At 40.8% G+C, this 27,944-nt stretch overlaps 3 protein-coding genes across 3 annotated transcripts in view; 2 read left to right on the top strand and 1 right to left on the bottom strand.

The window, feature by feature from the left end:
- Positions 1 to 488: 488 nt before the first annotated feature.
- Positions 489 to 6,359, top strand: LOC114456278 (uncharacterized). The gene is made up of 9 exons (XM_028437928.1): positions 489 to 653; positions 1,707 to 2,245; positions 2,364 to 2,448; positions 2,963 to 4,083; positions 4,169 to 4,377; positions 4,540 to 4,861; positions 4,942 to 5,085; positions 5,796 to 5,960; positions 6,060 to 6,359. Exons 2-9 carry the CDS (start codon positions 1,709 to 1,711, stop codon positions 6,240 to 6,242), a joined length of 2,766 nt encoding a protein of 921 aa, XP_028293729.1. The 5' UTR covers positions 489 to 653; positions 1,707 to 1,708; the 3' UTR covers positions 6,243 to 6,359.
- On the top strand, positions 6,309 to 8,183 carry LOC114455863 (uncharacterized). Its single transcript, XM_028437159.1, has 2 exons — positions 6,309 to 7,291; positions 7,390 to 8,183. Exons 1-2 carry the CDS (start codon positions 6,414 to 6,416, stop codon positions 7,853 to 7,855), a joined length of 1,344 nt encoding a protein of 447 aa, XP_028292960.1. The 5' UTR covers positions 6,309 to 6,413; the 3' UTR covers positions 7,856 to 8,183.
- An 11,152-nt stretch (positions 8,184 to 19,335) lies between these two features.
- LOC114456860 (calmodulin) overlaps positions 19,336 to 27,944 on the bottom strand; it is a 45,348-nt gene continuing 36,739 nt past the window's right edge. Inside the window, exons 5-6 of the mRNA XM_028438890.1 lie at positions 21,076 to 21,211; positions 19,336 to 20,935 (exon numbers count right to left, since the gene is read on the bottom strand). Coding sequence (XP_028294691.1) covers positions 20,907 to 20,935; positions 21,076 to 21,211 — 165 coding nt within the window. The 3' untranslated portion in view covers positions 19,336 to 20,906. The remainder of the gene's footprint in view (positions 20,936 to 21,075; positions 21,212 to 27,944) is intronic.

The following is a 27,944-nucleotide window of genomic DNA, read 5'->3' on the forward strand; positions in this document are numbered from 1 at the left end:
TGAAATCACCATCACACAATCTCAAACAACTGTATTCTATACGTTCACGTCCACAAACTTAAATGTAGTTTAAAAAAATACAGGATCATTTTTTTCACAATTAAGTAATAATATTTTAAAAATTCAATTCTTGTCATTTTTTTTTAATTTTCATAAAATTTAAATCATTACATTATTAATTACTAAATAAATAAAAAAAATCATATTTTTGTAATTTCAGATTATTGTTGTTTTTCAAATGGTCTGTTTGTTCATTTCCTGTTTTTCATATGTGTACTTTTGTAGTAATTCTGTATATTTTTGTGTATCTTTGCTGTCATTTTGTGTATGTCGTAGTCATTTTGTATGTTTTGTGTATATATTTTCTGGATCATTTTGTGCGTTTATTGCGGGGGGGAAGAGGTACACAAAATTCATCCGTGGGCCACCAGTTGCCCATGTCCGCTATAGTGGGTGACGTGTAAGTATATTTCGTGCGTGCGTGTGTTGCAAATAACGCTGATAAAAAGGTTTAGTGGAGAAATGTGGTGATGGCGCCCCCTTGTGGAGGTTTGAATTCTAGTGAGCAAAACTTACAGCACCTGGCTCAACCATCGCTCTCAACAGACCAATCACTGAGCGTTATTCTTCAGGCCGGCAGGTTCGATGTGCGGGTAAGACGCATATTTACGCTTTCATTTTAGCTGTTTATTCAAGACTGGGCTTTTAAATATACAAATCTTTGATAATTATGTTGAGAAAAGGCTATTCCGACCTTAACCAGCCAGTTTTCCAGCCTTTTTCTGGCTTCGTTTTGTTCGTATGATCAAGCACTTTTCATATTATCGTCTTGGGAAAACGAACTAAAAACAAACAAAAAAAACAAACAACAGAACAAATTGCCAATTAAATGTGGGTTTTGCTGTTTGGAATACAGTTTTAGCTTGTACTATTTCGATATAATTTGAAGTGGGGGCGATCGTTTTGCGCATAGCAAGCTAGCGGCTAAAGGCGTTAGCCTACATTTTAGCCGTGTTTATATTGTGTATATATGTTTATATTATATTATTGTCATCATTCTTTACTCGTTTTTAACTCTCCACTGCTGCTGCAACATCGAGAATTTCCCCATTGTGGTAAAAATAAGGCTCATCTTATCATTATCTTATCATTATCTTTATTATTATCTTATCATTATCTTTATTATTATCTTATCATTGTCTTTATAATTATCTTGTCTTAGCTGATTGTCATGCTTAGCTCACCTGTGGAGGGGTGTGTGTGTGTGTGTGTATTGCAGGCGTCCTGTGTGTTGTGTAATTTTAATGTTGTTCCAGTCTGATGAATGGTTTATTCATGAATTATAATAGTAATAATAATAATAATAATAATGCATCAGTTTTATATTGCAATTTGATTTAACACGGGGAAGTTTAAGGTGACAAATGACCAAATAATTGCCTTTAGACTAGTATAATATTTGTTATTTATGTATGTTAACCATCACAAAGCTGCCCTGTTTGCTGGAGCTGATTGTTATGGATAGCTCACCTGTGGAGGGGTGTGTGTGTATTGTGTGATGTATTGTGTAATGGGGAGGAGAGAGCATAACAATGGCTGTCAGTTTTAAATCAGTATCTATTTTTTTTAACTATGAAGGCTAATAATGGGCTATTGTGACTAAATACTCATATTAAATGTTTTATTATTCTATATTACAACGATAGAGATGGAGAGCAAGAGCCATGAATGCGACGTGTGCAGCAAAAAGTTCACTGAAAAGTCGAACCTGACGCGGCACATGAAGCTTCATGGTCCAAAGATGCACAACTGCAGCGTGTGTGGGAAGCTGTTTAGCACTGAGCCCCTGTTACGCGCCCACATGAGGATCCACCAGTACCCCAGCATCCCTCTGTACAAGCAGGGCCAGGCCCGGCTCCAGTGCAGCGATGCAGCCACGGCTGTGGCAGGGGCTTCCAGCAAGGCGGTGGACCCGACCTGGCTGGATCCCCAACTGGCGGGGGCTGCTGCCAAGCAGACTGGTGGGGAGCTGTGGAGAGGCCAGTTGGTGATCAGCTTCGGGAAGTATTCTGGACAGTCACTCCGATGGCTCCTCGAGAATGATGTCGGCTGGGTGGTGTGGCTGCTGGCCGAGTATTGCCAGAAGGGTGAGAGGAGCGAGCAGCTCAAGTGGCAAAAGGAGCACATGCTGGAGTATGTGCGGGACTTCCCTTCTGTCACCTGTCACCTCGACAAGAAGTTGAAGGTATGCTCATGCTTTTTTTTAGTCAGCACTGGTGTTGTTGTACATAGCAGAGCTGTGTGTGTGAGTATCTTACAGTTGTGTGTGAGTATCTTACAGTTTCATACTTTATTTTCTGCAGAAAAAGGCAGCAGTGCCTGCGGCTAACTCGCAGGCCCAGCATGACTCTACCTACGCCAGCGACGCAGAGCTGTTGGCTGCTGCAGGTAATATATGTCATGCTAATATGTACATGAAATATGCATTGCATTGGATGTTTGTGCTATGTTGAATTTATTATCACATCAGATTTAAAGGAGCCATCTGTAAGATTCTGGGTGAAACTGGAACTGCAATCATGTGAAGCCGTAGCCGATGTAAGAAATTACTAAAAAATGTCCAAAATAGGTCAACAAAAATATCCACAGAAGTTCTGGATACTTTAGAACCCTCCACCTCCCCCCGATTGGGAGATTTCATCAAATATCAGCACAAAATCTAAACAACAACATCATTTAGGGGCTGCAAATCCGTTTTTGAAATGAGAATATCCTGGCTAAATTACGGTTGTCAGTGATAGAAGGATTTAAAATTAACATTATTTTTTAATGTCTTGTAACATATCAGCACCATTTAATGATAACTTAGAATAAAGATGATACATAATTCTTATGGTTCCTTTAAAGCAATAGGCTTCATGTCATGTCTTTTCTGTTTGTGTGTGTGTCTTGTGTTTTACAGAGAGTTTCCTGGATGAGTCGGAGATGTCAGTCTCCACTCAGCTCACCACCTTGGGAGAGCTCGCTCCATCCACCAGTCAGCCACCGTCAGCGTCCCAACAGCTGCTTCCCTCTTCCTCTGCCGGCATCCAGCTGGAGGGTTGGCAGAAGTACTGGGAACAGCCGCCCGCGTCGACCCAAGCACTTGGCATTGCCCCGGCCAACATCAGGTGGCTCAAGTGTGACGGCACCTACGGTCTGTATGAGAGGGCGTCAAAATACAAGAATGCCAGAGGAGAGACTGTGGAGAGGAAACTGCTGAAGGAGAAGATGGAGTTCCACCCACCTCCACCTCCTGTGTGTGTTAAGGGAGCGCTGCCCAGCATGCTGGCCTTCTTCTCCACCCCGGCCTTCTTCTGGCGGCCAGTCGGTGTGATGAAAGCCAAGATCCGCTGCCCCAACACCAACTGCCCTGCGCCGCCTGGAGAATTCCTGGAGAAGAAAGGCTTCGGCAGCTACGCCAGGCAAGTGTGTGGCATGACGCACAATTACACCCTCCTGACGGAGAAGCTGAAATGCCAACACTGTAAAAAGCTCAGGAAGGCAGCACACGGTGACGGTGATGACGATGAGGAGGAGGAGGAGGAGGAGGAGGAGGAGAAGGAGGATCAAGGGCGGCAGCAATACATCTGGCTAGCCTACAGTCCCAAGATCCTGATGAGCCTCGCCCCCGCCGTCAGAAGCATCTTCCCGGCCATCCTGTGTGGGAAGCGTCCTGTGGACAGAGGAGTGGTCACCCTGCTGAGCGACCGGCTCAACGCTGCCAGCATGAGCAAGGTGCAGCGACTCCTGCAGCAGGGCCACGACCAGTGGTACATGGAGCGGCGTGACCTGTACCAGACCCTGCTGTATGAGGCCCACACGGCTGGTTCCTCTGCAGCGGCAACAGCATCTCAGAGGGGCATCCTGTCGTTTGTGAAGCCTGCCGGCACCTACACCCCTCCCATCCCCCAGTCCCCCCTTCCGTCGGCCCGCGTGCTGAGGCGTGCCCACCTCATCATGGAGATGGAGAAGATGCCCGTCTACCGCAACCAGATTCTGAGTGTGACCGGCGAGATCCTTTGTATCGGCGGCACACGAAAAGTACGTGGTTGTTACATTGATTATCACATTGTGCATCATTGGACACATGATTAGTGTTTTAATTTGCTGTGATTTATTTCCACAGATTCTGAAGAAGATCTACGGAGAGGGCAGGGGAACCATGCAGTATGTCACCAGCGTGCTGAATGAGTGGGGTCAGTTTCTGACCACTGTGGTGGTAGCGGCTGAGTCTGAGGGGTGCTACGCCCGTATGGCGCGGGGTCTGGTGGCCCGGTTCGAGCGCTCCAACGCTCCTGCGCCCAAGGTCATATATGCAGACAACAACTGCTGCCGGTATGTTTAAAAAAAAAAACAATCTCATTTAATAATTTAATAATCATTTAATCATTCAGTCATTTTGATAATTCAAATCTCACATGAAAATGTGAAACAACACTCGATCCAAACACCTGCGTGCATGTTGTAAAACACTGATTTTATTTTTCATAACTCCAGTGACAGTGGCTCCTCCTTCCTGGAGACACTGTTCAATGACTGGGCGCAGAGGGGGACCGTAGTTCGCCTGGACATCCGTCACTGGCTCCACCGCTGGGACTCAGTGGTCCTGAAGCAGAGCCACTCCAAGTACGGGGCGTTCATGAGTGCCATGGCGGGGGCGGTGCTGGCCTACAACCGGGGGGACATGATGCTGTTGGTGCAGGCCGTGAGGAGTGGCAGTCCACAGCTGTACGCCCAGTATTCGGACGAGGAGATGGTGGGCTTCCTCAAGTCCCACCAGGTCAAGTCCTACGTCAGGCGCCTCACCCGAGGGGTTGAGGTATGTCGATGTGTGCGTCGTATGAATTCCACTCTGAAAATCAGTGATGGTAACCAAACTCTCCACTGTGTGTTTTCCAGGAGACGGCCTCTGTCGTCGAGTTCATCCTCACGGACTTCAAGGGGCCAGCGGGTCTGGACATCGACGGCATCCCCCTCTTCAAGTCCACAGAGGCTGTTGATGCACACTGGGCGACAGCAAGCAAGCACCTTGGATGCATGCAGGTGGGTTCATGTCTATGGCTAACATTCATCAGGTGTCAAGACCAACATGCCAACTGCACACCAGGCTATTAATATGTTAGTTAGATTTATTTATTCATTTAGTATTTTCTTAGATATATATTTCATTGTTTATTAACATTATTATTCATGCCAATGCTACAAGACAACTAAGATTGTGATGATTTATTGTTGAAATTTAGCTACTTTCCTCCTGTTTTTTTCTTTTCCTCATTACTGTTGCTGCAATTATTAATATTTCCGTTAATTAACACCTTCCTCCATAATTACATATTCTATATATTCCCCATGATTTATCAATATTAGAACTGTCTATTAACTAAAGCTGTGCCATTTTTATGGATGTAAATATGTAGATATACTTTACTGTCATCATTAGTATTGCTAGTGTGATGTTTTGGGGGGTTTCTGTTTTTTTTTCTCACTATCCTGTGCTAATCTGTCACTAATCTGAGTCGAGTCACCTTTATATTATTTCAAGATGCACACAACAAATTCAATTTTTTTATATGTATATTCCCTCCCTCCTTTTTTCTCTTCTTCTTTTCTTCCCTTTTCCATGTGCTATGTTATGTCAAAACATTTTTTGTACCGATTGTTTATTTGTTCTTTCGTGTGTTAATACAATAAAAAACCAATTAAAAAAGGCACACCAGTCTAAGAGCCATGTTGTGTGCTGTTGTGTTTAACAGGATCCCCCTGGCATTCAGCTGTACGTGGCCGTGAAGACGGTGGTCCTGAACGGCGTGCAGCTGAATAAGTACAGGTGTCGACGTGGCAGCAACTCGCTGGAGGGGCTGCACGCGCACCTGTACAACGTCATTCCCTCCAAGAGATGTGGGATCATGCCATTCCAGGTGAGCCAAAAAGGAAAACGCAACCACATTCTTTGTCAGTGTTTTTTTTAAATTATTCATTACATACAGCAACACATGACATGTTTTTTTGTGTTTCAGGTGTACCTAGTTGCTTTCGCTGTGCAGTGGAACAACCGGATGGAATCCGGCTGGTGGCCAGGGTCGGAAGACCACCTGCATGGACCCCCGGCAGATCCAGCGCATGAACCGGCAGGCCGAGGTGCTCTTTGGCAAGGAACATGTGCCGGAGCCCAACTTCGCCGCTCCTCTGCCCTACCCTGAGCAGTACCGGGACCCGGATGAGGAGGAGCTCCTTGGTGTGGAGTACGCCCTGTGCCAGTCCACTGCCTTCACTGCAAGGCAGTACTACGCTCAGAAAGGTAAGGCATTCTTAAACAAGCACACACACACATATAAACTGCCTTGTCACACTGTACTCATCAATAAAATTTCATGTTTTCAGCGGAGGAAGAGCAGTCTCGCCAAGAGGAGGAAGAGGAGGAGGATGAGCTGGCTGATGAGGGTGTGGCCATGGAGGAGGAGGAGGACCCCATAGACGGTGTCTGTGAGCAGCACGTGGTCCTCACCCAGGCAGTGAAGGTGGAGGAGGAGGACAGCCCAGCCCTGCAGGACGTGCTGGTGTCCCAGCGGAATCTCCATCTGCCAGGGATACAGGAAGTGGAGGTCCTGGCCATGCTGCTGCTGGAGCTGACCGATGACGCCGACCACCACCACCTCGTGCCGGTCAACCTGAGGCAGAAGATCCTCACCGCCGCGGGCTGTCTCCACGAGCACGACCGGACTGCCGCCAACTTTGTCAAGAAGGGCTACACCCTGTTTGGCCGTTGCCTCGGACCGGACACCCCCGATAACCGCGCCGCCCAGAAGACCAAGTTTGGCTGGATGAGGTACCCTCAGGCTGCACAGGTGACAGAGGACAGCCGGCTGCTCTACCTCCTCATTAAGATGCTGAGGAACCGCCCGCCCTCCAGCCGCCTTGCCTCTCCCAGCAAGGTGGCCGCCTCCATCAAGGCACAATATAAAAGGATTGTGGATCGCGTGAGAGACGATCCCATCCTCTGCGGCCTCTCCATCCCACTGCCCAACATCAACAATAAGTCCATCTCCAGCTTCTTCTCTCGGGAGGAGAAGGCTGCCAACTACAGAGCTACGGTGCAGCCCAAAGCCAAGCCCCACCGCACCGTGCTGTCTGACCAACCGCTGCCCGACGCTCTTGCATTGCCGTCCTCGCTGCCACCACCAGACCGACAGCAAATGCAGTTCGAGCAGCCTCGCCACACGGCCGGGAAAAGGCGCGGAGAGAAGCGGAGGTGAGCAATCGGGCTGTTTTCACTTTTTCACTTGTGTGTGGTGTTAAAGGGCTAATCCTGATAAATGAATCCTCATGGTCTGTTTTCTACATCTGCAGGTTGGACTTTGAGGAGCCGGACCCAGAGGCGGGACCTTCAAATCGGCCCATCCAAGCCCAGCCTGCTGCCGCCGCCCCCCCCTACATCCTACCTGCAGTCCGGGCAGCTCCCATACTGCTGGTGGTCCCAGCACAGCCGCGCGCTCCATCAATCCAGTTTGCCGGGCCTTCCTGCAGGCAGGTATTCGTCCCCGTTCTGCCCCCCCCTGCTCTCATCCCCAAGCCCATCGTCCCCAAAAAGTCGGCGAGGCCCTGCGGGGCATGCCAAGTTCCTCAGTGTGGTGGCCGGAGGAAACGCTACACGCCCTCCAAGGACAAAGCGGCTGGAAGCAGCCAAAAAATTTACACTTTTTGTCCTGCCACAGGGAAGTCAACCACCTCTGGCTTTGAAGGCGTGGTGTACACCAGCTTTGAACACTTTAAAAGTGTGGTGGACGAGGAGCTGGAGAGGAGGAGAAGCCATTAACACTGACTGTTGACACACCTGTTGCTTCTCCCTCTGTACATTATCCATCTGTATATATTATTGAATATTTGTTACATTGTAATCATACTGTATATATGTTTTTATAATAGCTATGTCAATTATATTTCATTTAGATTTTGATAAACATTTTTATTATATATTTTTTTGGGCAACTTTATAGATGAAAGCCATACTGGCATTTCTGTATGATAGCACATGTATATATTATTGCTTTTGTTTTATATTGATTATATTTGTAAAGTTAGAATTATTTTTTGTTACTTGTGAATTGTGTCATATTTTATATTAATAAAAGTTGTGTTGTTATTTAAAAGTGTGTCTTCTCTGTAAAAACAATGAAACAATGAATAGTTAACAGTGTTGGCCTAAAGGAAAAAGGAGTTATAATCAGTCAAATTAGATTTACAATGATTATTGCTGTTCCTCAACCTGACCAGCAGGAGGCAGCAGACCTCAAAGATCAGATCCAGGTTTTTTTGGATCGAGAATAGGGATTTGTGGGGGTCGTGAGAATAGGCGGCCTGGGAATAGGCGGTCTCCCATCCAAGTACTAAACAGGCCCGACCCTGCTTAGCTTCCGAGATCAGACGAGATCGGGCGTTTTCAGGGTGGTATGGCCGTAAGCGAGAGAAGCTGCCACTAAAGGCCTACTTCTAGCTCCGTTTAACCCACAGCTGTGCTGTGTGTCTGTGGCACGGCTCACATTGATCTTTTTCAAACACTACCTTTTTCCCTCAAACAAAGTGCGCCTGCGCTCACAATTGGCAGTACACGTATGACAACACTACATGTTGGAGGCACACGGAGGTAACCTTTGTGATAGATAAACCACATATAGATGCAAAGACATACAGGGAAGAACTTTGTCCGCAGGAAAGGGGCCAACATTTGGAAAAGATATGGTTTATTGGTGGTGCAGATCCATACAAGTCGGCTCCCTCATCTTAGATCAATGACGACCTGGAGAGTCTTCCGTCTATTATGTAACCTGAATTTCAACTACCTGGTTTTTTCATCAAGCCCATACACAGCGGAATACCTTAACTCTTATCAAAGTTTGGAGGCCCATAGCCAGATGGTGTGTGAATGGGTGAGGCCGTGAGGGAGATGCAGTATCAAGTCATCAACAAATGTGTTGTGAAGGCCAAAGTAATTCCATAATGTCCTTAATCAACCTAGCCTTAACTGTATATCATAAAAGGTGTAATGTTAGCCAAGAGTTTTTCATTTCAAGGACCTCCAGTTTTATATGCGTTAATCCACAGACCACAGTCTACATTTCTGTATACACTGTACACTATAAACTACAGAACACTTCTCACTGTGAAGTCCAAACCATCCAGCTGATACGAGAGTGCAGTGTAGGAGAGAGGAGCAGAGACGCCACCGGTATGTTAATCATTGGTTAATGTACGTTAAGGATAAAATGCTCTGGGAAGGCATGAGTTTGACAGACAGTCAGCGCGTGTTTGACAGGCAGGCTTGCTCAATGCACTAACTGCGCAGCAGATGGTATGGTCCGATCTGTGAGACGTCGTCCTTTCTTATTAGAATAATTTGATTTGAATAGTGTTTAAGTTAATAAAAGAAATATTTGGTTAAATAACTAAGGTAAAATGATTAAAAGTAAGTTTAGGAGACTTCCAGTGGCACCATGTTTATGTAGGTCGCATAAGTTTGAGCTCTGCCAACGAAACCAACCAAACGACATTTAAACAAAAACTCGGCAAAAACATGCCTACCGACGCAACAAAGGCAAATGCCTGCTAACCTCAAAGCAGCTAGCGCTAGCAGAGGTGCTGATGCTACGATGAAAAACATGACCGAAATGCTGCAAGCTATCGCCAAGTCAAACCAAGACACACGGGAGGACATTCTACAGATGATGATGGATGTAAAAGAATTCAAAGGCCAAACCAAAGAATCATTCACAAAACTTCAAACGTCAGTCTCTGGTTTAAGCACACAACTGGAAAAGAGGGTTGTTGATGCAGAGCAGCGTATAATAATGACGGAGGAGACCACCGCGGCCCACGGAAAAGCCATCGGCTTCTTACTACAGCGTGAGGCAGAACTTGTGAGGACCTTCAGAATCGGGCAAGAAGGAAGAATTTAAGGCTGTACCAGGTCTACGAAGGCAGCGAGGGGAAAGACCTGGTGGCGTTTATTAAACAGCTGCTGCCAAAAGTGCTGGAGGAGTTGCCGCTAACTGAAGCCGACATCAGGATTGATCGGGCGCATAGAACGCTGATGCCCAAACTAAAAGAAAATGACCCACGATCCATTGTGGTTAAATTCACGGACTACACGGTGAAGGAACAGGTCCTCCAACAAGCGTGGAAACAGCGCACAGTGAAGATTGGTGGGAGGCTGATCTACTTTGATAATGGTTACTCACCTGAGCTGCAGAGGAAATGCGCCCAGGTCAGACACGTTGTTAAACAGCTGAAGGAGAAAAACATTAAAGCCAAATGCATGTATCCAGCTCGGCTGAGGATGACCATGGGCTCAGAGGAAAAAACTTTCCAGACTGTGATGGTCGCAGAGCCGATACTCCGGGAATTGAAGATCCAGGTCCGTGTTGATGACCGGGACAAAGTGGAACGAGAGCCCGTCAGGCACAGATGGGAGACGAATTGAGGTTTTTTTTTTTTACACTATTTGTTATTATTCATGTTTATTTCTATTACATCTGTATATTTAGTATCTATTTTCTCTAGGTATCTTATTGTTTTGTTAATTTTATTTGCCATCTCTATTTTATCAATACAATTATTATTCTTATTTTTGTTAGATACTTTACTTTAATTCTTATACTCATTATTCTGTTTTTATTTAAAAAAAAGAAAAAAATGAGTAAAACATTTTATTTTCATTATTATAAATTAAACTTTATTTTATTCATTATGTATATTTAATTATTATTATATTTTATATTCTGTATTTTAGATTTTATTTTATTCTTTGCCAAATATTCTGCCAAGTTTAGAATGTAACTAAGGTATTATTAAGTCGTTTTGGGTTGTGGTCGCAGATTCAATGGATAATTTGAGTGATTTACACTCAGCCATCGTATGGCCGCAGCAGTTTACCCAAAAAAGTGGGACCGCTACACAATGTGACATTATCCCGGAGGGATTCCACCACCCTCCGCCCAGTTTCATACTGGAGCTGGTCTCGACTGAAGATATTCCAGTTGAGGACTTGGAAGCCAGGTTATTTTCTGAAGTTCTTTTTTGCAAATTGTTCATTGTTTCTGTTCTGTTGCACGTTTCCTCCTTGACGGCGGATAGGAATATTATAACAGTTGATGGTGCATATTACACTTATAATCTGAATACAAAGTATAATGACAGTAAGGATTAAAAACAGTACATGGATGGTTTAACTGTGGTTAGTTACAATATAAAGGGTCTGGGAAGTCCAATTAAAAGGAAGAAAATACACAACCAACTTAAAGCTTTGCACTGCTCAATTGCGATGTTGCAAGAGACACATTTGTCCGAGGTGGAACATTTGAAATTAAGGAGAGGCTGGGTGGAGCAAATATACAGCGCGTCTTATGAAAAACGGAGAAAAAGAGGGGTTGCGATCTTGATCAGTAGGAGTGTTTTCTTTAACTGCGAAAGGGTACTGAAAGACAATTAAGGCAGATACGTCATGGTGGTAGGTACTATCGGGGAGAATAGATTTACATTTTGTAACTTATATGCACCAAATGAGGACTGTCCACTTTTTTTTCAAGAAAATGGCATCCAAACTAGCGGAGGAAGGGGAGGGAATCATTGTGGTTGGAGGGGATTATAACTGTGTACTGAACTCAAATGTAGACCGACTACCTACTGAAAAGAGACCTCAAACTCATAAATCAGTTGCTGTTTTGGGAATGATGGATGCATTGGGATTGATTGATGTGTGGAGATATCATCACCCCAGAGGCAGAGACTATACGTATAGGTCACAGGTTCATGGGACTTACTCCAGACTAGATGTGTTTCTGGTTTCAAAGGCTGATCTACATAGAATGTTAGAGAGCAATATAGAACCCATAACCTTGTTGGATCATGGCCCTGTTAAGATTAAAATAAAGTTGGGTCAAGAACAACGATTCAAATACTGGAGACTTAATGTCTCAATATTAAACGATCCCCTAATCCAGCAGGAACTACGTGACAGACTAAAAGAATACATGGATATATATGATAATGGGGAGGTTAGCCAGTCTACTTTATGGGATGGGGCCAAAGCTGTTATGAGGGGACATATAATCCAAATTACATCGAGATTAAAAAAGCAAAGGGAAGCCTGGGCACTTGCTCTGGAGACTGAAATTGTGAGGTTAGAAAAGGAACACAAAATATCAAGAAGAAGGGATGTATTAGAATTACTAAAACAGGAGCGTCAAATATTAGACGATATACTCACGTATAAAGCTGAGGGAATGCTCTGGTTTGTGAAAAGAAAATATTATGAAATGGGTAATAAAGCAAGTAGATTATTAGCGTTTCAGTTAAGGAAGGCTCAATCAAGCCGGGTGGTACCTAAAATTAAACATCCTGACACAAATAGAATCACTTCCCAACCAAAAGAAATAGCAGAGGTGTTTGCTATATATTATAAGAAACTTTATGAAAGTCAAGAATTAGTAGGGAAGAAGGAGAAAATAACAGAAATTCTGGATTTAGTCCAACTTAATAGACTGACACAGGATGAGGCTGAGAGGTTGAGCTCCCCTATTACAATACAGGAAGTAACAGATAATATTAGTAAGTTAAAGAACAGCAAATCTCCAGGTGTTGATGGATACTCTGAAAAATACTACAAAGTTTTAGGTAAAGAGTTAGCCCCAATTTTATGCCGGGTATACAACTATGCACTAGATGGCAGGGACCCCCCAAAAACCTGGTCTGAAGCAATTATCTCCGTTATACACAAAGATGGAAAAGAATCCCACTCAATGTATGGGATATCGGCCTATAAGTTTGCTTTGTCAGGATCTGAAAATATTGACCTCTATATTGGCAAACAGAATACAAACACACATTCGGAAATTAGTTAATTCGGATCAAACAGGGTTCATTACCGGACGCCAAGGCACTAATATCATTAGACGAGCTCTAAATCTACAATTTATTGCCTCTAATAGACGGACTCCATCAATGCTTCTCAGCTTAGATGCTGAGAAGGCTTTTGATAGATTAGACTGGACATTTCTGGAGCAAACGTTAGCTCGTATGGGGTTTAACGAAACTTTTCTGAACTGGATTGGAGTGTTTTACATGAATCCACGGTCAAGAGTCAGGGTCAACGGGCAATGTTTCGATTTTTTGAGGTGGGACGGGGTACAAGACAGGGGGATGCACTTTCACCAGTCCTTTTTGCTTTTTGCTCTTAGCATTGATCCCCTTGCAGAACTGATCAGGAGTAATCCCCTTATAGAAGGAATAAGAGATGAGAGCGGAAACCAACATAAAATAGCTCTATATGCTGATGACATATTGTTGTTCATTAAAAATCCCATTCACTCAATCCCTGCTCTCTTAAAAAACCTTAATGAATATGGTCTAGTGTCTGGCTATAAAGTTAACCCTAACAAATCAGAGGCATTGATGGTGTAGGGGGCATGGCCTAGCCAGCTGAGTGACACAGTGTCTTTTCGCAGAACCAAAAAGGGGTTTAAATACTTAGGAATCAAGCTCACTCCCCATGTGCCTCAATTATACAAGGCTAATTACGAAAAAATATTTGAAACTTTTAGAAAGGAACTGGCAAGATGGGATGTGCTCGCGTTATCTCTTCTGGGTAGAGTGGAAGCTATTAAAATGAACCTACTTCCCAGACTTTTGTTCCTGTTCCAGTCTCTCCCAGTCTGGGTCCCAACATCAGCTTTTACAATGCTGGACAGACTTATATCTAGGTTCATATGGCAAAATAAGAGACCAAGAGTGAGACTTAAAACGCTTTCTCTTGAAAAGAAGAAGGGTGGACTTGGCCTTCCTAGTATGAAATACTACTTTTGGGCAGCACAACTAACAGCGGTGGTAGCCTGGGTTAACAATGACGTGGAGTCAGGATGGGTGAACATTGAGCAAAACTCACTGCCAGCTACACCACTTTTTTTTTTGGATAAAACGCACTTTAAAAATGTGGTCAACAGTACAGAAAGGAATTAAAGGGAGAGCCGGTCTTTCACGGGCAATGCAGATAATCGGAAATCCAGATTTCCCCCCTCCACAGTGGACACAACCTTTAAGAGATGGGAAGAGGCCTAAAGGTTATTGATCAGCTGTTCTGTGATGATGTTCTACAGCCATTCTCATATCTCCAAGACAAGTTCTCTTTACCCCAAAGTGATATGTTTCATTACTTTCAGATTAGACACTATATCACAAACCATAAAAAATGGAATACAATTAAAACTACCCCATCATATGTTGAAACTTACCTGATTAATATAATAAAACATCATCTGCCCAACAAAAAGCATGTTTCCCATTTATACAGAAACCTGCTACTGGACACATCAGATAATACTCACTATATTAAAAATAAATGGGAGCTGGAGTTGAATATTATAATAGAGGATGGAGAGTGGGAAACAATTTGTAGTGGTTGCCATAAAGGAATTAATATTAACATGTGGAAGGAGTTTGATTGGAAGACAAAGAAAAGGTTCTTTAACACACCTTTGGTGGTTTCTAATTTTTTTTTGACCATCCAGATGCAAGAAAATGTTGGAGATGATGTTGAATGGTTGGTGACCATTCTCATATATTCTGGGACTGCCCAATCTTGATTCCTTTCTGGAGAGGTGTAAAAATGGAGATAGATAAGGTTCTGGGAGTTGATTTACTATACACGCCAAGCCAGTTTCTTCTTGATTTGACTCCTGAAAACATTTATACAAAAGATCAAAGGCACCTATTACATGTGCTCCTGATGACTGCTAGGAAAATGGTAACAATAAAGTGGAGGAATTCACAGCCACCAATAGTGGAACAATGGAAACAAAGAGTGAGAGAGGTGTATAGAATGGAGGCTTTAACAGCAAAGTTACAGTTGAAGTCTGAGGTCTTCATGAGGAGATGGTTACTCATAGAGAAATACCTGTGTAACTGAGGGGTCACCTACACTTTTCTGTGATGTTTTGATTGGCCATCAATTTATTTGTGTATTTGTCTCATGTCAGTTTTGTTCGGTTTTCTGGGATCCAACATGTTTTTACTTATTTTATTTCGTTATAATGTACTATTCAAATTTTTTATTTTTTATTATTATTCTGTCTTGCTGTCGAGGAACGTTCTGTAACGTCATTTCTGATGTTTACAATTAAAAAGAGAAAAATTAATTTCCAGGTGATGTCATAAGTTGAAAATTATAATAGTTGGTTTAAAGTGATGGATATTAATACTTAACACTTAGGAAAATATGTGTTTATAATTTAATTAATAAATTAACAATGAATAAATAAGTAAATACATTAAATATATAAATAAATGCAATGCAATTTGAGAAAAATTTAATTGAGAATTCAAGTATTTCCAAGTTTAAATAAATTTCAAACTAAGGATTTATAATAACTATTTATAAATTAAGTACATTTTAGGTTTGATTTTTAAGTGTGTATTGGTTTATTAGGTGAGCATACTGTTTAATTTTACAAAAGCATTTAGTTTAAATCAGGAAAATGGATCAAGTTAACTAAAAATAACAGTGCTGGTAGATTAAGATTCTTTAATTTAAATGCAGATATAAAATCCCAGCATGAGAAAATCATTAATTATGCTTTGATTTGAACTTTCCCTCTTCTTCCTTTGTCCAGGTTAACAACCTGCTTGACCAGCTTAACCAAGGAACAGTTAAAATAAACTGTCAACCAAGCACAGAGTTGTTCTCAGCGTCCTCTGTCTTCCTCTCTGGCCCTTCAAGTTGGGCAGTGGTGTTACAAACTTGACACTCACTATCAAAGTTTATATTCACTTACTTGGCAAGAAATGGGTCAAACAAATTCAGATGTTTTTCAGATTTTTGTCTTGTACGTCCTGGATTAGCTTCGCTAGCCACAAGCGCCTTCTTTCCTCAGATTATTTTTGACATTGTTCTCCCTGATTTGTTATAACTTTTGGCAGTCTATAAAAATGTTTTTCACCGATTGGTACAGCCAAAAACACGGCAATAGTTCACCATTTCCTCTTGAAATTCAGGATTTGTTTACATGCTGCCTATCGCCAAAATGGTAAATGGACTTGATTAATATAGCACTTTATCCCTACACTGAAGTAGTCTCAAAGCGCTTTACAATATCAGCTCAGTCACACTCACATGTGATGATGTGATGTGTTGTTGCAATAATAATCTTGCTAAAGAAGACCAAGGTAAACGGCCCTCGCCTTTGCCGCGCCGCTTTGCCAAGCAGCCTTCACCAAATTGCGCCGCCTTTGCCGTGCTGCCTTCAATGCGCTGCCTCAAGTTCATACAAAGACATAATATAACAGTGAATTTCATACTATCAATGCATCATTATTGAATTGCTTAGACAGAAATGTACTATTGAGATATAAACTTTGACATATTTATGATTTTTGTTGTTGTAGTAATACATCCAAGAACAATACTGGAGTTGTAATGGAAGCAATTCAGAATAAAGCTATTATATTTTGTTCAAGAAGAAGATGACATTTGCCTTTAGACTATCATCCAATCATTATTTTTTCAATTTCGTCACGCAATACACTGAAGCCCTTTACGAACAGCGTTGATGGAGCGGACATGGATCGGATCTGGCTTGCCCAGCTGCATCTTACACAAAGTTTCCTTTACAAACATGCACCTGGGTTCAGGAACAAGTCTGCATTATTTGCATACAAACAGGTCAGCATTTGCTCCGAGTGGTTTCCAAAGAGGCGTGCGTGTGGCAGGGATTGCAGGGGGGTCGATGACGCAGAAAGAGAAGCGCCACGCTGCCAAGGTCATCAGTTCCAGCGTGATGGAAGGTTTTTTTCCCCGATTTGTAATTGATCCACAATAATAATATAATTCAAAGCAGAAATCAGACAAAATTATTATGCCGCTTCTTTATTGGTCTTTTGTTGTCTAAATAATAATGCATTTTCTGTGTAAAGCCTGCGTCCTGTGCAGGCTTCACAGCAAGAATGTCGCGGTTTCGAATCCCAGTCCAGCCTGGGCCTTTCTGTGAGGAGTTTGCATGTTTCTCCACATGTCTGGGTGGGTTTCCCCCACCACACAATAACATGCACCTTAGGTGAAATCTTCCAGCTCCGGTAGTCCTAACCAAGCCTAGCTTCAACATCAGGAGATGGGTCCTGACACTGCTCCTGACAGAGGCCCTAATGGCATTAAAGGATGGGTCAATTGCAGAGGACAAATTTTGCAAAAATTGCATGTGGTGTCAGAATGTAGTCAACCACAGCCTTTCCTCTGACAGATACAGAAGTGAAATGGTCATTTCCTGGGATTACCCTTTCATTCACAACGCAACATTTGTAGTAGTAGTAAAAGTGTGTTATAGTTTGAGCTGACAATTTTCAAGATTTGGCCAATTCCCTATTAACACAGAATAGAAAAATAAAGCATGCGACTCATTGACTTTTTTGATCGAGAGGCCAAAACAGAAGTTTGTGAAAAATTCCAGACATTCTTTTCCCCATATTAAATTGTCTTCACTCTGTAGGGGGCACTAACGTGCCAATTTCCGTATTTCCACATTGAGCTGGTTTAGGGCCAAGAGTTTAACAACTGATTCCCATTTGATGCAAATCAAAGTTTGTATGTGCAAATGGGAGCATTTTCAAAAAATTTCAATTTTCCAAAGGTGTTGGCCAAATTGCAAGTTATCAAAAATCTATAGATAACTTTGAGCCCGTCAGTGAAACGATAGTAGGAGTGTGTTAAAATACCTTTGCCCCATACTAAATTTTCTTCACTCTGTAGGGGGCGCTACTGGCCTTTTTTCCACATTGAGCTGGTTTAGGGCCGGGAGTTTAACAATTGAGTCACATTTGACGCAAATCCGACTTCGTATGCGCAAATGGGAGCTTTTAAAAAAGAAAAAAAAAATTAGGCCAAGATTAATGGCTCCACCCTGCAAACACCGTAAAAGTTAATAAAATTCTATGAATAAATTTTGATGTCCCACTTCTCTAGATGATCTCCAGCAACTTTGAGCCCTGTCGGTGAAACGCCCTAGGAAGAGTATGTCTTCACTCTGTAGAGGTCGCTAACGTGCCAATGTCCGTTTTTCCACAATGAGCTGGTTTAGGGCCAGAGGTTTAACAACTGATTCACATTTGACACAAATCGGAGTTTGTATATACAAATTGGAGCATTTTCTGAAAATTTTATATTTTGTCATTTTTGGCCAAAAATCACGGCTCCGCCCTGCAAACACCATAACATTTCTCAAATCCATGAATAGCTTTTGGTGTCCCACTTCTCTAGATGATCTCCAGCGATTTTGAATCCCGTCAGTGAAACGCCCTTGGAGAAATTTGTTAAAAAAACGTGAACGAAAATAGAAGTTTTTAAATTTTCAATTCAAGATTCTGGACTTTGTGCGTTTTTTGGCGTGGTCTTAATATTTTTTACTTGTCTTGTCACGGTCTACTTCTGTGTCCATTCTCATGATTCTACGATGAATAAATCTTTTTGGTAATTCCTATCTTGTAACACATTTCTGGCATACTTGGGGGCACGTCAAATTTTTGCATTTTTTAAATTGAAAATAGCCAGAAATTAGAGAAGCGTGCAAATGAATTTTGTTTACATTTTTGTGACCCTTCATAATGGTTCTGTGAGTTAAAAGTAGGTGAGTTGGTTCCGACACTTTTTGAGTACCATGAGCTACACATTTTCAGAAAATGCAGCGGCATGCCTACGACATGACAAGAGTCCCTGGTCACTGACAGGCATATGGTGTTTGCATAGGCTCCGCCCCTTCCCTCATAGTGTGGCCACAAGAGCAAGAGGCTTTTCGCCAGCTAGTGGTGCTCGGGCCTAATTAAAAATCTTTGAATCCTTGTAGACGGGGTTGGTCATTTTATTGTTTCTACTTGCTTCTCTGATTTTTAGCAATCTGAACATCCAATTTATTTTTTGTAGTTATACAAATAAAATGCATGATGTGTGTGAAGCTCAAAATATTTTTTAAAGAATTTAGGTCACTGATTATTCTTAGGATGACTTATTTTTACTTGTCACTTGCCAGAAATTCCAGTATTCCCTACTCTGTCCTTTCTCTTTCATTGCTCAGCTCAGTTGCCTAGCAACCTCTTCATCAGTGCAAAGATGTTCTGGAGAAAAACACTTTTCCATAACAGCTCAGCCGGTCCATTTTCAGAGGACTTAGTCTGTCTCCATGTATTTGAGAAGCACTGTTAACTCACAATAAGTCCCACAAACACGCACACAAAATGCTTCACAAAGAAACACACACTGATTGGTGGAGCTTTTTGTAGCATTTTATTGGAAAAACAAAATGTAAAGACTAGCATGTACAACTTGGAATGCAGATCAACTGAACATAACAGAACAGTTGGACTGAGCCGGTTCTTGCTGCACCCACACAATATATAAAGGCTGCAAAGCACCAACTCGTACTCCCACTAAACGCAACCAATAATGCATTGATACACACCTTCAGGGCAATGAGCCGCCTGTGAACAGGATTCAGTTGGAAGGTTACTGATTAATAGACTTATACAGCTCTGACTGCTGCCATTGCCCCTTTGCAGTACACTATATTGCCAAAAGTACTTTGATACCCATATAAAAACAAATGCAATAGCTAACATTAACATTAGCTTAGGGGGCAATAGCTTGAAGTTAGTTTCCTTAAGTGCAATGCAGTGTTGTAAAACACGCCACTACTGGAGAGCAGTCCAGTTCAACCATTCATTCATGGCTCATGAAAAACTGTGGAAATGGGATTTGGTTAGTCCAAATATATAAGAATTGCATCAAATACTTTCAGATGTTGAATGTCATCTCACCGTCAGCATACATATGCAGAATAATTTAAAAAGTCCTCCAAGCCAATTGTTAGTAGGACACGAATTCTTTGATGGTCTACAGTGGGTCATTTTTCATATATCAAGTTTGCTGTGGCTCACAAAAACTTTTGTTTAAACCATTGCTGTACAGCAGCCAATTTGATAGGAGAAATACAGTTTCTGATGTACAGGTGTAGGACAGGGGGAATGGCGTGAGAATGTACTCGTCTGGCTCTATTGGGTCCAAGTGATATCTATGTGGTGTGTTTGAAAATCAACTCTACATCATAAACCTCTCTCCCTCAGAGGTTTACTTTTGGCAGTATAGTGACAGTGTGATAATTAAGGTCCACCCTGCCCCTATGAAAGACAAGGATACAGACTTCAGCCACACCCAGGCATCACCCTCAAACAAAGGTAAACACAGAGGATTAAATGAGTAGTATCTCAACATGCTAAAAACACAGAATCTAAAATGACTTCTTAAATCAATTTTATTAGTTTTCTTTAAAACAACTGGCTATGCCAACAAAACAGATGGTTTATCTGTTTTTATCCACAGGCCCATCTGACCCCCCCACCCCCAACCCAACACACCCTCTGATTGGGCTCAGAGCACTCACACATTACAGCTGCATGCATGAAACAGAAAAAGACAAAAGGAAACAAGGAATCATAGAAGATAAGATAAATGGCCAGCTCACATATCCATCATGATGTCAGAAAGATGGAAACCAGGAAATGAAGGAGCAGTGGCCGAACCAACCAGCAGCACAGATGCAGGCAGGTTGAGATCTGATTGGGCAGCTGGTTAGTAGGACTGAAAGAGGGGAATACGAGCCAGGTACATGCAGATTCTTTTTTTTTTTTTTTTTTACCTTTTTGAGCTTGTGTAGATGGACAGGTTATCAGTTTTGCAACATTCAGTTTAAGTTGTCTATACAGAACAAGATTAAATGTAGATTTTTGCAATACGAGGTAAGTGAAACATTTGATTGTTTTGTCTTGAGGGAGAGCCCAGTTCATTTGGCGGTCATCATTTGAACAAACTCTGTGGGAGGGAAAGAAAAGAAGAGCTCTATCAGGAACAATGCTTGTCTTTTCAATGACAGCTGTGAATGACCAGCTAGCTTACTAATAACGCTGCAAACATTTAGAGGGAGTTCGTGTTCCAACTTTGATCTTTTGTACCTTCATAGTTGACCTGTCCGTCTCCATCGATGTCAGCTTCTCTGATCATCTCGTCTACTTCCTCATCCGTCAGCTTTTCTCCTAAGTTAGTCATCACATGACGTAGCTCAGCAGCACTGATGTACCCATTGCCATCCTGGCCAAACAGTAAACAAGGATCAATTTCACTCATTAACAAAAAGCTGAAAACACACATCACATTATTACTTTATTTTAAAATTATTTCATTTGTTCTTAACATAAAGAGTTCAGCATGAAAAAGTTGATGAAAATGTGAAACTCAACAGGCCTTGGTGTAAAAATGTTGTTGTGCTTTGCCTCCCCCACTGTGACAGCATTTGCAAACATAATGCATCATGAGCATCAACAAATAGCTGGTTGTATGGGTTTATATATATATATATATATATATATATTAAAAGCTGGTGTTCAGTTCACTAAATCAAGCAATCATTACAAAGTGATCACCATATCTATAAACAAAATGGCAAGCAGAAAAAATATGACATTTTACAAATAAAAATAAAAAGTTGTAACAAACTATTAGTAACAAATGATGACTGAAAAATATTTCTTTAGTTTTTTGGGGGAAAATACTGTACTATTTTCCTTTTATTTTTCATAGTCAAAAGAATCTAATAAACTATTCAAAACAATGCAATTTACCTAAAAATAAATCTTGAATGAAATAAAGGAATAATCCAAATTAAGAAGTCTATTAATTTAAATTCGGGTTCTATTGTAAACAATGCAAAACTGCATAATAGTTCTTTTTCTTTTTAAAAGTCCAACTGAAAATGTATTTTGTTCCTTAACAATTGGACTTTAAAAAAAAAAAAGAAGTCATTTCGTTGTATTTACAGATATTTGTTTGGACCAGCAGAGGGCGCTGGTAACCCAGTGGTTGGTTGGCATGCAGCTATTCTTGCAGTGAAGAAGAGATGCTATGTGCTAGCAGACAGAGCTAATAGAAAAACGTGACTTTTACAGATATTCACGTAATATTACAGATATTCTTTCGGTGCTAAAGGGGTAAGGACTCATTTATGAACATGTTCAAGAGTAGAAGGCGGCCAGAAAGAGAGTAGTAGGAGATTCCAACCACCTGGACATGAGAAGGATAAATAGATAGCGTCCTCTGCTGTTAAAAAAAAAAAAAGGTACTGCGATTGAATTTTCAGAGAATCGATGTGAACCGTGATACCTATGGATCGATTTTTAACTGCCTTATGATTAATCGTTACATCCCTACCTTACATTATTGGTGGACAGGGGACTAATAGTTGAATAAGTGAGCGTTTTGGGTTAATCATATAGTTCTCTCTTAAACTTTAATTTAATTAACACTGATAGTTAACACCTTAGGCTTCTTTCACAAACACTTTCATTTTTAGTAGCAGCAAAACACTCTTATTTCCTTTATCTGATGAGCTGACGATAACTACATGTATGTGTTTCACGTTAACATGCAGCTGAACCGAAACCAATAACAAAAACCTGTGAATGAGATGTGAAGTGTTGTGATATATTGCTGAATAATCATCCGCTCCCGAAATAAATGGGTAATAACCTCAAAAAATAAAGCATTGCAATTGTATAAATAAATAATAATGCCTTAAAGAATATATCAATAAAAAAAATAGGAAAGTTGTTATTTAACACTGATATTCCACCAATGCACACTATAAAATAAAGTTGAACTTGAACGCACTAATGCATACATCAAATAAAAATCTACAAGCCTCAAAGGGTGCAACAACTAATCGATAAAAATCAATGATTTAAAGAGTTGGCAACAAATTTCATTATTGATTCGTTGCGTTGTGCAATATATGCGTGACTGACAATGTTTGCTTCACCTGCAGAGGCTTTGTCAATAAAGTGTTTTTTGTTTAAAAACTCCCCCTGCCGAGCGAGTTCAATGCAGAGCGGATTTGGTATTTAAATGAAATAAGTTTGGCAGAAGTAAAGGAGCTTAACAGCAGGTAAGTCACTACAACGTGCTACATCTGTTCTGTTTGGAAATTTGTGTAATGAAATATTTTTATAAGGTACTTGTACTCTGTGTGTGTATGTTTGGCCTACTCACTTACCTTAACCTAATAGTGCAAATGAAACAAGGTAATTATTGAGTTGTAAATTGTGCTATATACTTACTCATACTATACTATCAGTCGGAGTCATGGCAATGGTTGAAGATGAAGCTTCACTACAATGATTTGCACTTTTAATCCAGGTTAAACTCTCCCTTCAAGAAAACATTTAAAAAGCTCATGGAGAAACAATATCTACATGACACAGCTTTGAAGTATTTCACTTTTTACGCGAGCTGCAAAAATGTCGCTCGGTGTGCGTGTGTGTGTAAGATTGTTCTGTTTATTCAGCTCATGCAACTGCATGGTAAATGGGAGAGTCCTAAGAGCGGAGCGCTCCCGTTCATTTACTTTTGCTTTAATATTGGACATTTCTGTTCATTTCGGGAGGGCGCATGAAAAAAAAAAAACAAAAAAAAAAACATGATCGCCGCCCTGCAGATTTGTCTCAACAAATAAAGTGATTGATAATAATAAATGTAGGGAACTAAACCCCAAGTTGATCTGGACTTAGAACATTTGGCTTCACCAGTCCGTGGAGTCAAAGAGTCTGCCTTCTACTGGGATGTGCAAACATTCCCCAAGGGGGGTCTTCTCCCCTTTCTGTCCGAACAAAGGGATAGAAGGATCCCAGACCAGTTGTCTCCTGTTATCATCTCCCTGCTACATTACGATCAAAAGAAGAACATCCCTCTCCTTCCCCCTTTTTCAAACAGATACCTCTGGATGCTGTAACATCAAAGAACTGTCCCAATGACCCCTTTGACCCCCTGCAGATATTGTCACCTCCCGAACCCAAACCAATGGTTACACAGGACAATGGAATAACCCCAGTTCTCCTGCTCAAATGAGAACAAAGGACATGTGCTGGACTGAAAAGTTACAAATGAAAACATTTTTGGAATGATTTCTACTATAATTGAAATTGCAAATGTGTCTGCACTCGTGTCATGTAATTTAACAACAACAGAATGCTATTTTAAAGTGTTTATCATTTAAAAGTGCTTAAAAATACCAGAAAACATCACAAAAGTTAGTTTGAGGTATTTACTGCAATCATATAGTTAAGAGGAGGCATAACATGATTTTTGACATTTATGTTTATGAATAATTACAGGTAAAATGCATTAATTAATTCCTAAAGTGATTCTAGGATATTTTCCAGTCATGTTTGGTATCAAACCCTTTCGTAATTCATGATATTTCAGGATATGATGTTGAAAAGATGTTTTGAAATATGTGGAATTAATTATTAGGCATTCTTTTATGTTTAGAATCATCCCTTGTCGTCTGTCTCTGTCTTACACTCACACACACCCACAAGCTGAAAGCAGTGGCAGTGACCAATCACCGACATGATCACAGAATGATCACCCTAGACGCCTCCTCCAAAAGGCGTCGCAAAACTTCCTTTAAAAAAAAGACGCGCGTTCCTAACTTCAGTTTTGGACGCGGGCGTTCATGCTCACACGTATTCCCTCATGTTTCCAGTCTTTTCATTTATTTCATTTTATTTTTAGTTGAAACAGTTAGATTTTGGAAACCACAGCTGCTTGGTTCGGACGAATACAGCATCTAGTGACGTGCGTAACAGCCGAAAGGAAGCCCGGCCCGCGACCCGTTGGGGTTAGCCAAGAGCCATTCTCTAAGCCAGCTGCGAAGGCCTAACCGCCCGGATCGGCTGAAGGGGCTACACTCTGTTGAACCGAAACAGAACCAACGGTAGCACGTCCTGCTGCATTGCTCAAACAGCACCTCCAGGTCCAACCCTGACATCTTCAAGGTACAAGAATGAACTCTCATCAGCAACTTTCATCTACAATAGATCACATACGTATTTCCATAACTACAAACTTACACGCATTAACAACATGCTACACACACAGTACATCTCATTCATGTTTGTTCGTCTCCCCCTTGTCCGTCCTCCTCTCTTTGTTATGAGCTCTCTTTATTTTATTCTTTGATTTTATGATCTTATTATTGAATATGTATCCTGCATTTTTATTCAATATTTAGTAGATTAGCATCCTTCTAGATTAGTGATTTCACTTTATTACGTATAATCCTCACCTTTATTAGCCTAGAAATGCATTTTATCATGATTTAATTATCCCATTTCAATTGATATTTTGACTGTGTTAATTGTTGACTTTTGAATAAAAGGTTGAACATAATATTTGATTCCTCTGATTCATTAAAGCTGTGGTTATGGTGTAGATGTCTGGTAGAATTCACTTTTCCCTGGTTTCACATTGATGAGTTTAGTCTAAAAACTTAGACATATTTCTCCTGTTAAAAGGAGTGGCACCCCGCAAATTTGAAGTAATATTAATAATCATAATTAATATTCTTAGTTATATAACCCATTAATAATAACTCATCTCATCTTCCTACATAATTTCTGACACCTCCAGATGGGACCAGCTGAAGCCATAAACACAGCGTTAATGAATAATCATTGGAATCAAAAGCCGGTCTAAAAACTGAACACTCGTGTTGCCAGATTGGTTCGGAAGCCGCCGAGCCCCGACCAATGTTGTATTCTAAGCAAAGCCGCCGCGCTAATGCTTAGAAACTGAATAAATAAGACCGCCGTGTCTCTGTGTTTAAAGCGCTAATGTTATGAAAGGCCGCCGCGCCAAAAGAAAAAGTAAAAATTAATCACTGCGCCGTCAGTGACTGTGACGTCAGAGGTAAACAGTAAGTTGCCAGAACCGGGAAAACCCCGTATAAAAGGAAAAGATACGCAGACAGTGCAAACTAGGACTTTGCTACCCCGAAGAGCTCTGAAACTCTGGTATCTACCGACGCAAACAAAGAGTAAGTCGTCTGAATCTTCCGTTCCTTAAAACGGACAAGCTATCGTTGTATTAGCTCATGTTAGCTCATTGTGGTTGGAACACGTGGGTAACGCTCCGGAAACCGGAAGCAAATGTGTCAAGCCACCGCTCATACACAAAGACAGGCCTTCCTGTCCCTTTTTGAGACGCGACTGCCCCTCGTGGCGAGCTCGCGAATAACAGGCTAACGAGAGCCTCAGCCTAGCAGCAGCAGCCTGCTACTAAGCGGTTAGCATCAAGCTAACCTATCGTGCCCAGTGAGGCTTTAAACACATCTAAGTTACAGCGTGTCTTTAGACACGTTTTGCTTGACAACTGTGCATCGATACAGCTGTCTTTACCGTCACTTTGCTGAAATCGTGTGGTTTTAAATGTGCTCGATCTGATTTCGTCATCTCTCAGTACACACACACACGCACACACAAGGCCCATAACTAAACGGAAGTTAAGCCATTAAAAGGGTAATCTTATTAAAACTAAGGTAACTCATTTAAATACAAGTGACGCACTAAAATCAAGGTTTAACAAGATTTAAACCAATTTGGAAAAAATAATTAAACTAAAACAGTTTAAATAAATAAAGTAATGATTAAAGTAAAATACACATTTTACTAAATGATTAATCCAGTGTGATTAAAATTAAATCAATTTGATTAAAAACAATTAAATTGAATAGGAAGTTAATTAAATGAAAGCAACTAATTTAAGAAGGATTTATTAATTAAAAATAAGTTTAATAAAAGTTAAACCAGTTTTAATTAAGGTAATTAAATTCAACACAACCGAATTTAAACACAAACCATTCTTAATAATCAACCTAAAGAAAATTACAACTGAAATAAAACTGATAAATTAAAACAGAATTTAATCAATTAAAAATAACATTTATTGATTACAATAAATTCATTAGGATTTGAATTTAATTTAAAAAAAAAAAAAATTTTTTTTTTTTCTTTCTCTTTTTCTTTTTCCAATTGATTAATCGCCTGATTAATCTAAGGAAACTGAATCAAGGTAAAGCTAATTTAAACAAAAGTTTAAATTAATTGAGGAAAACATTTATTGATTAAAATAAATTCAATAAGATTTGAATTTAATTTCAATAAAACATTTTTTTTAATTGATTAAAAATATCTGTTGATTAATTCAACGAAATTGAATTAAAGTAAAGTTAATTTAAATAAAAGTCTTAAATCAGTAAGAACAAGTCTTAAATGAGTAAGAACAATTGTTTAAATTAAACAAACCACACCAAACTTTTTCAAGTTTACCACTCAGTTTTTATTTACCAAACAGTGAATTGCTAAGAACAAACGAAATAAGATAAAACAATTTACTACCATTGTAATTTTAAACTTTGTTTGAAAAATTATTTGAAATTTTGAAATTCTTTAGAGTTCTTCGTACGATTTTGATCCACAACAAATCAACATGTCTGTCTCCTCAGAAGACCATCCAGCCGAGAACTTAGAATTCCTCCTCACAGAAATTTTAGGGGACGGAAAATCCACAATTGATGCCAAAATCCGAGAATCTCCCCCTCAAGAATTAGGAGACCTTGTGGCCGATTGCGTCACTGCAGCCGTTTCAAAAAAGCTGAAAGATAAGGAGCTGGTTAAACAGCTCGGCTTTGTAATATCAGCATTCTCCGCCCAGTTAAAATACGAACAGGATCGGGTTAAAACCCTCGAGCGCGAACGAGACGCTCAACTCGAAGCCATCGAGGAACGCGAAGCCCGCTGCGCGAACCTCACGGTCCAGTATGACGAAACACGTGAAGAAAATGGACTGCTCCAAATGCGTGTGACTTACCTAGAAGAAGCGGAAGATCAGGTTAATCAATTAATCACTGAGAATAAAGAATTAGAAAAATCCAAAGTGCTACTCGGTGATAAAATACGCGTTCTCGAACATGATTTCGACACCACCACCC

This window comes from Gouania willdenowi, chromosome 22, assembly GCF_900634775.1.
Source record: "Gouania willdenowi chromosome 22, fGouWil2.1, whole genome shotgun sequence".
Classification (NCBI taxonomy): Eukaryota; Metazoa; Chordata; class Actinopteri; order Blenniiformes; family Gobiesocidae; genus Gouania; species Gouania willdenowi.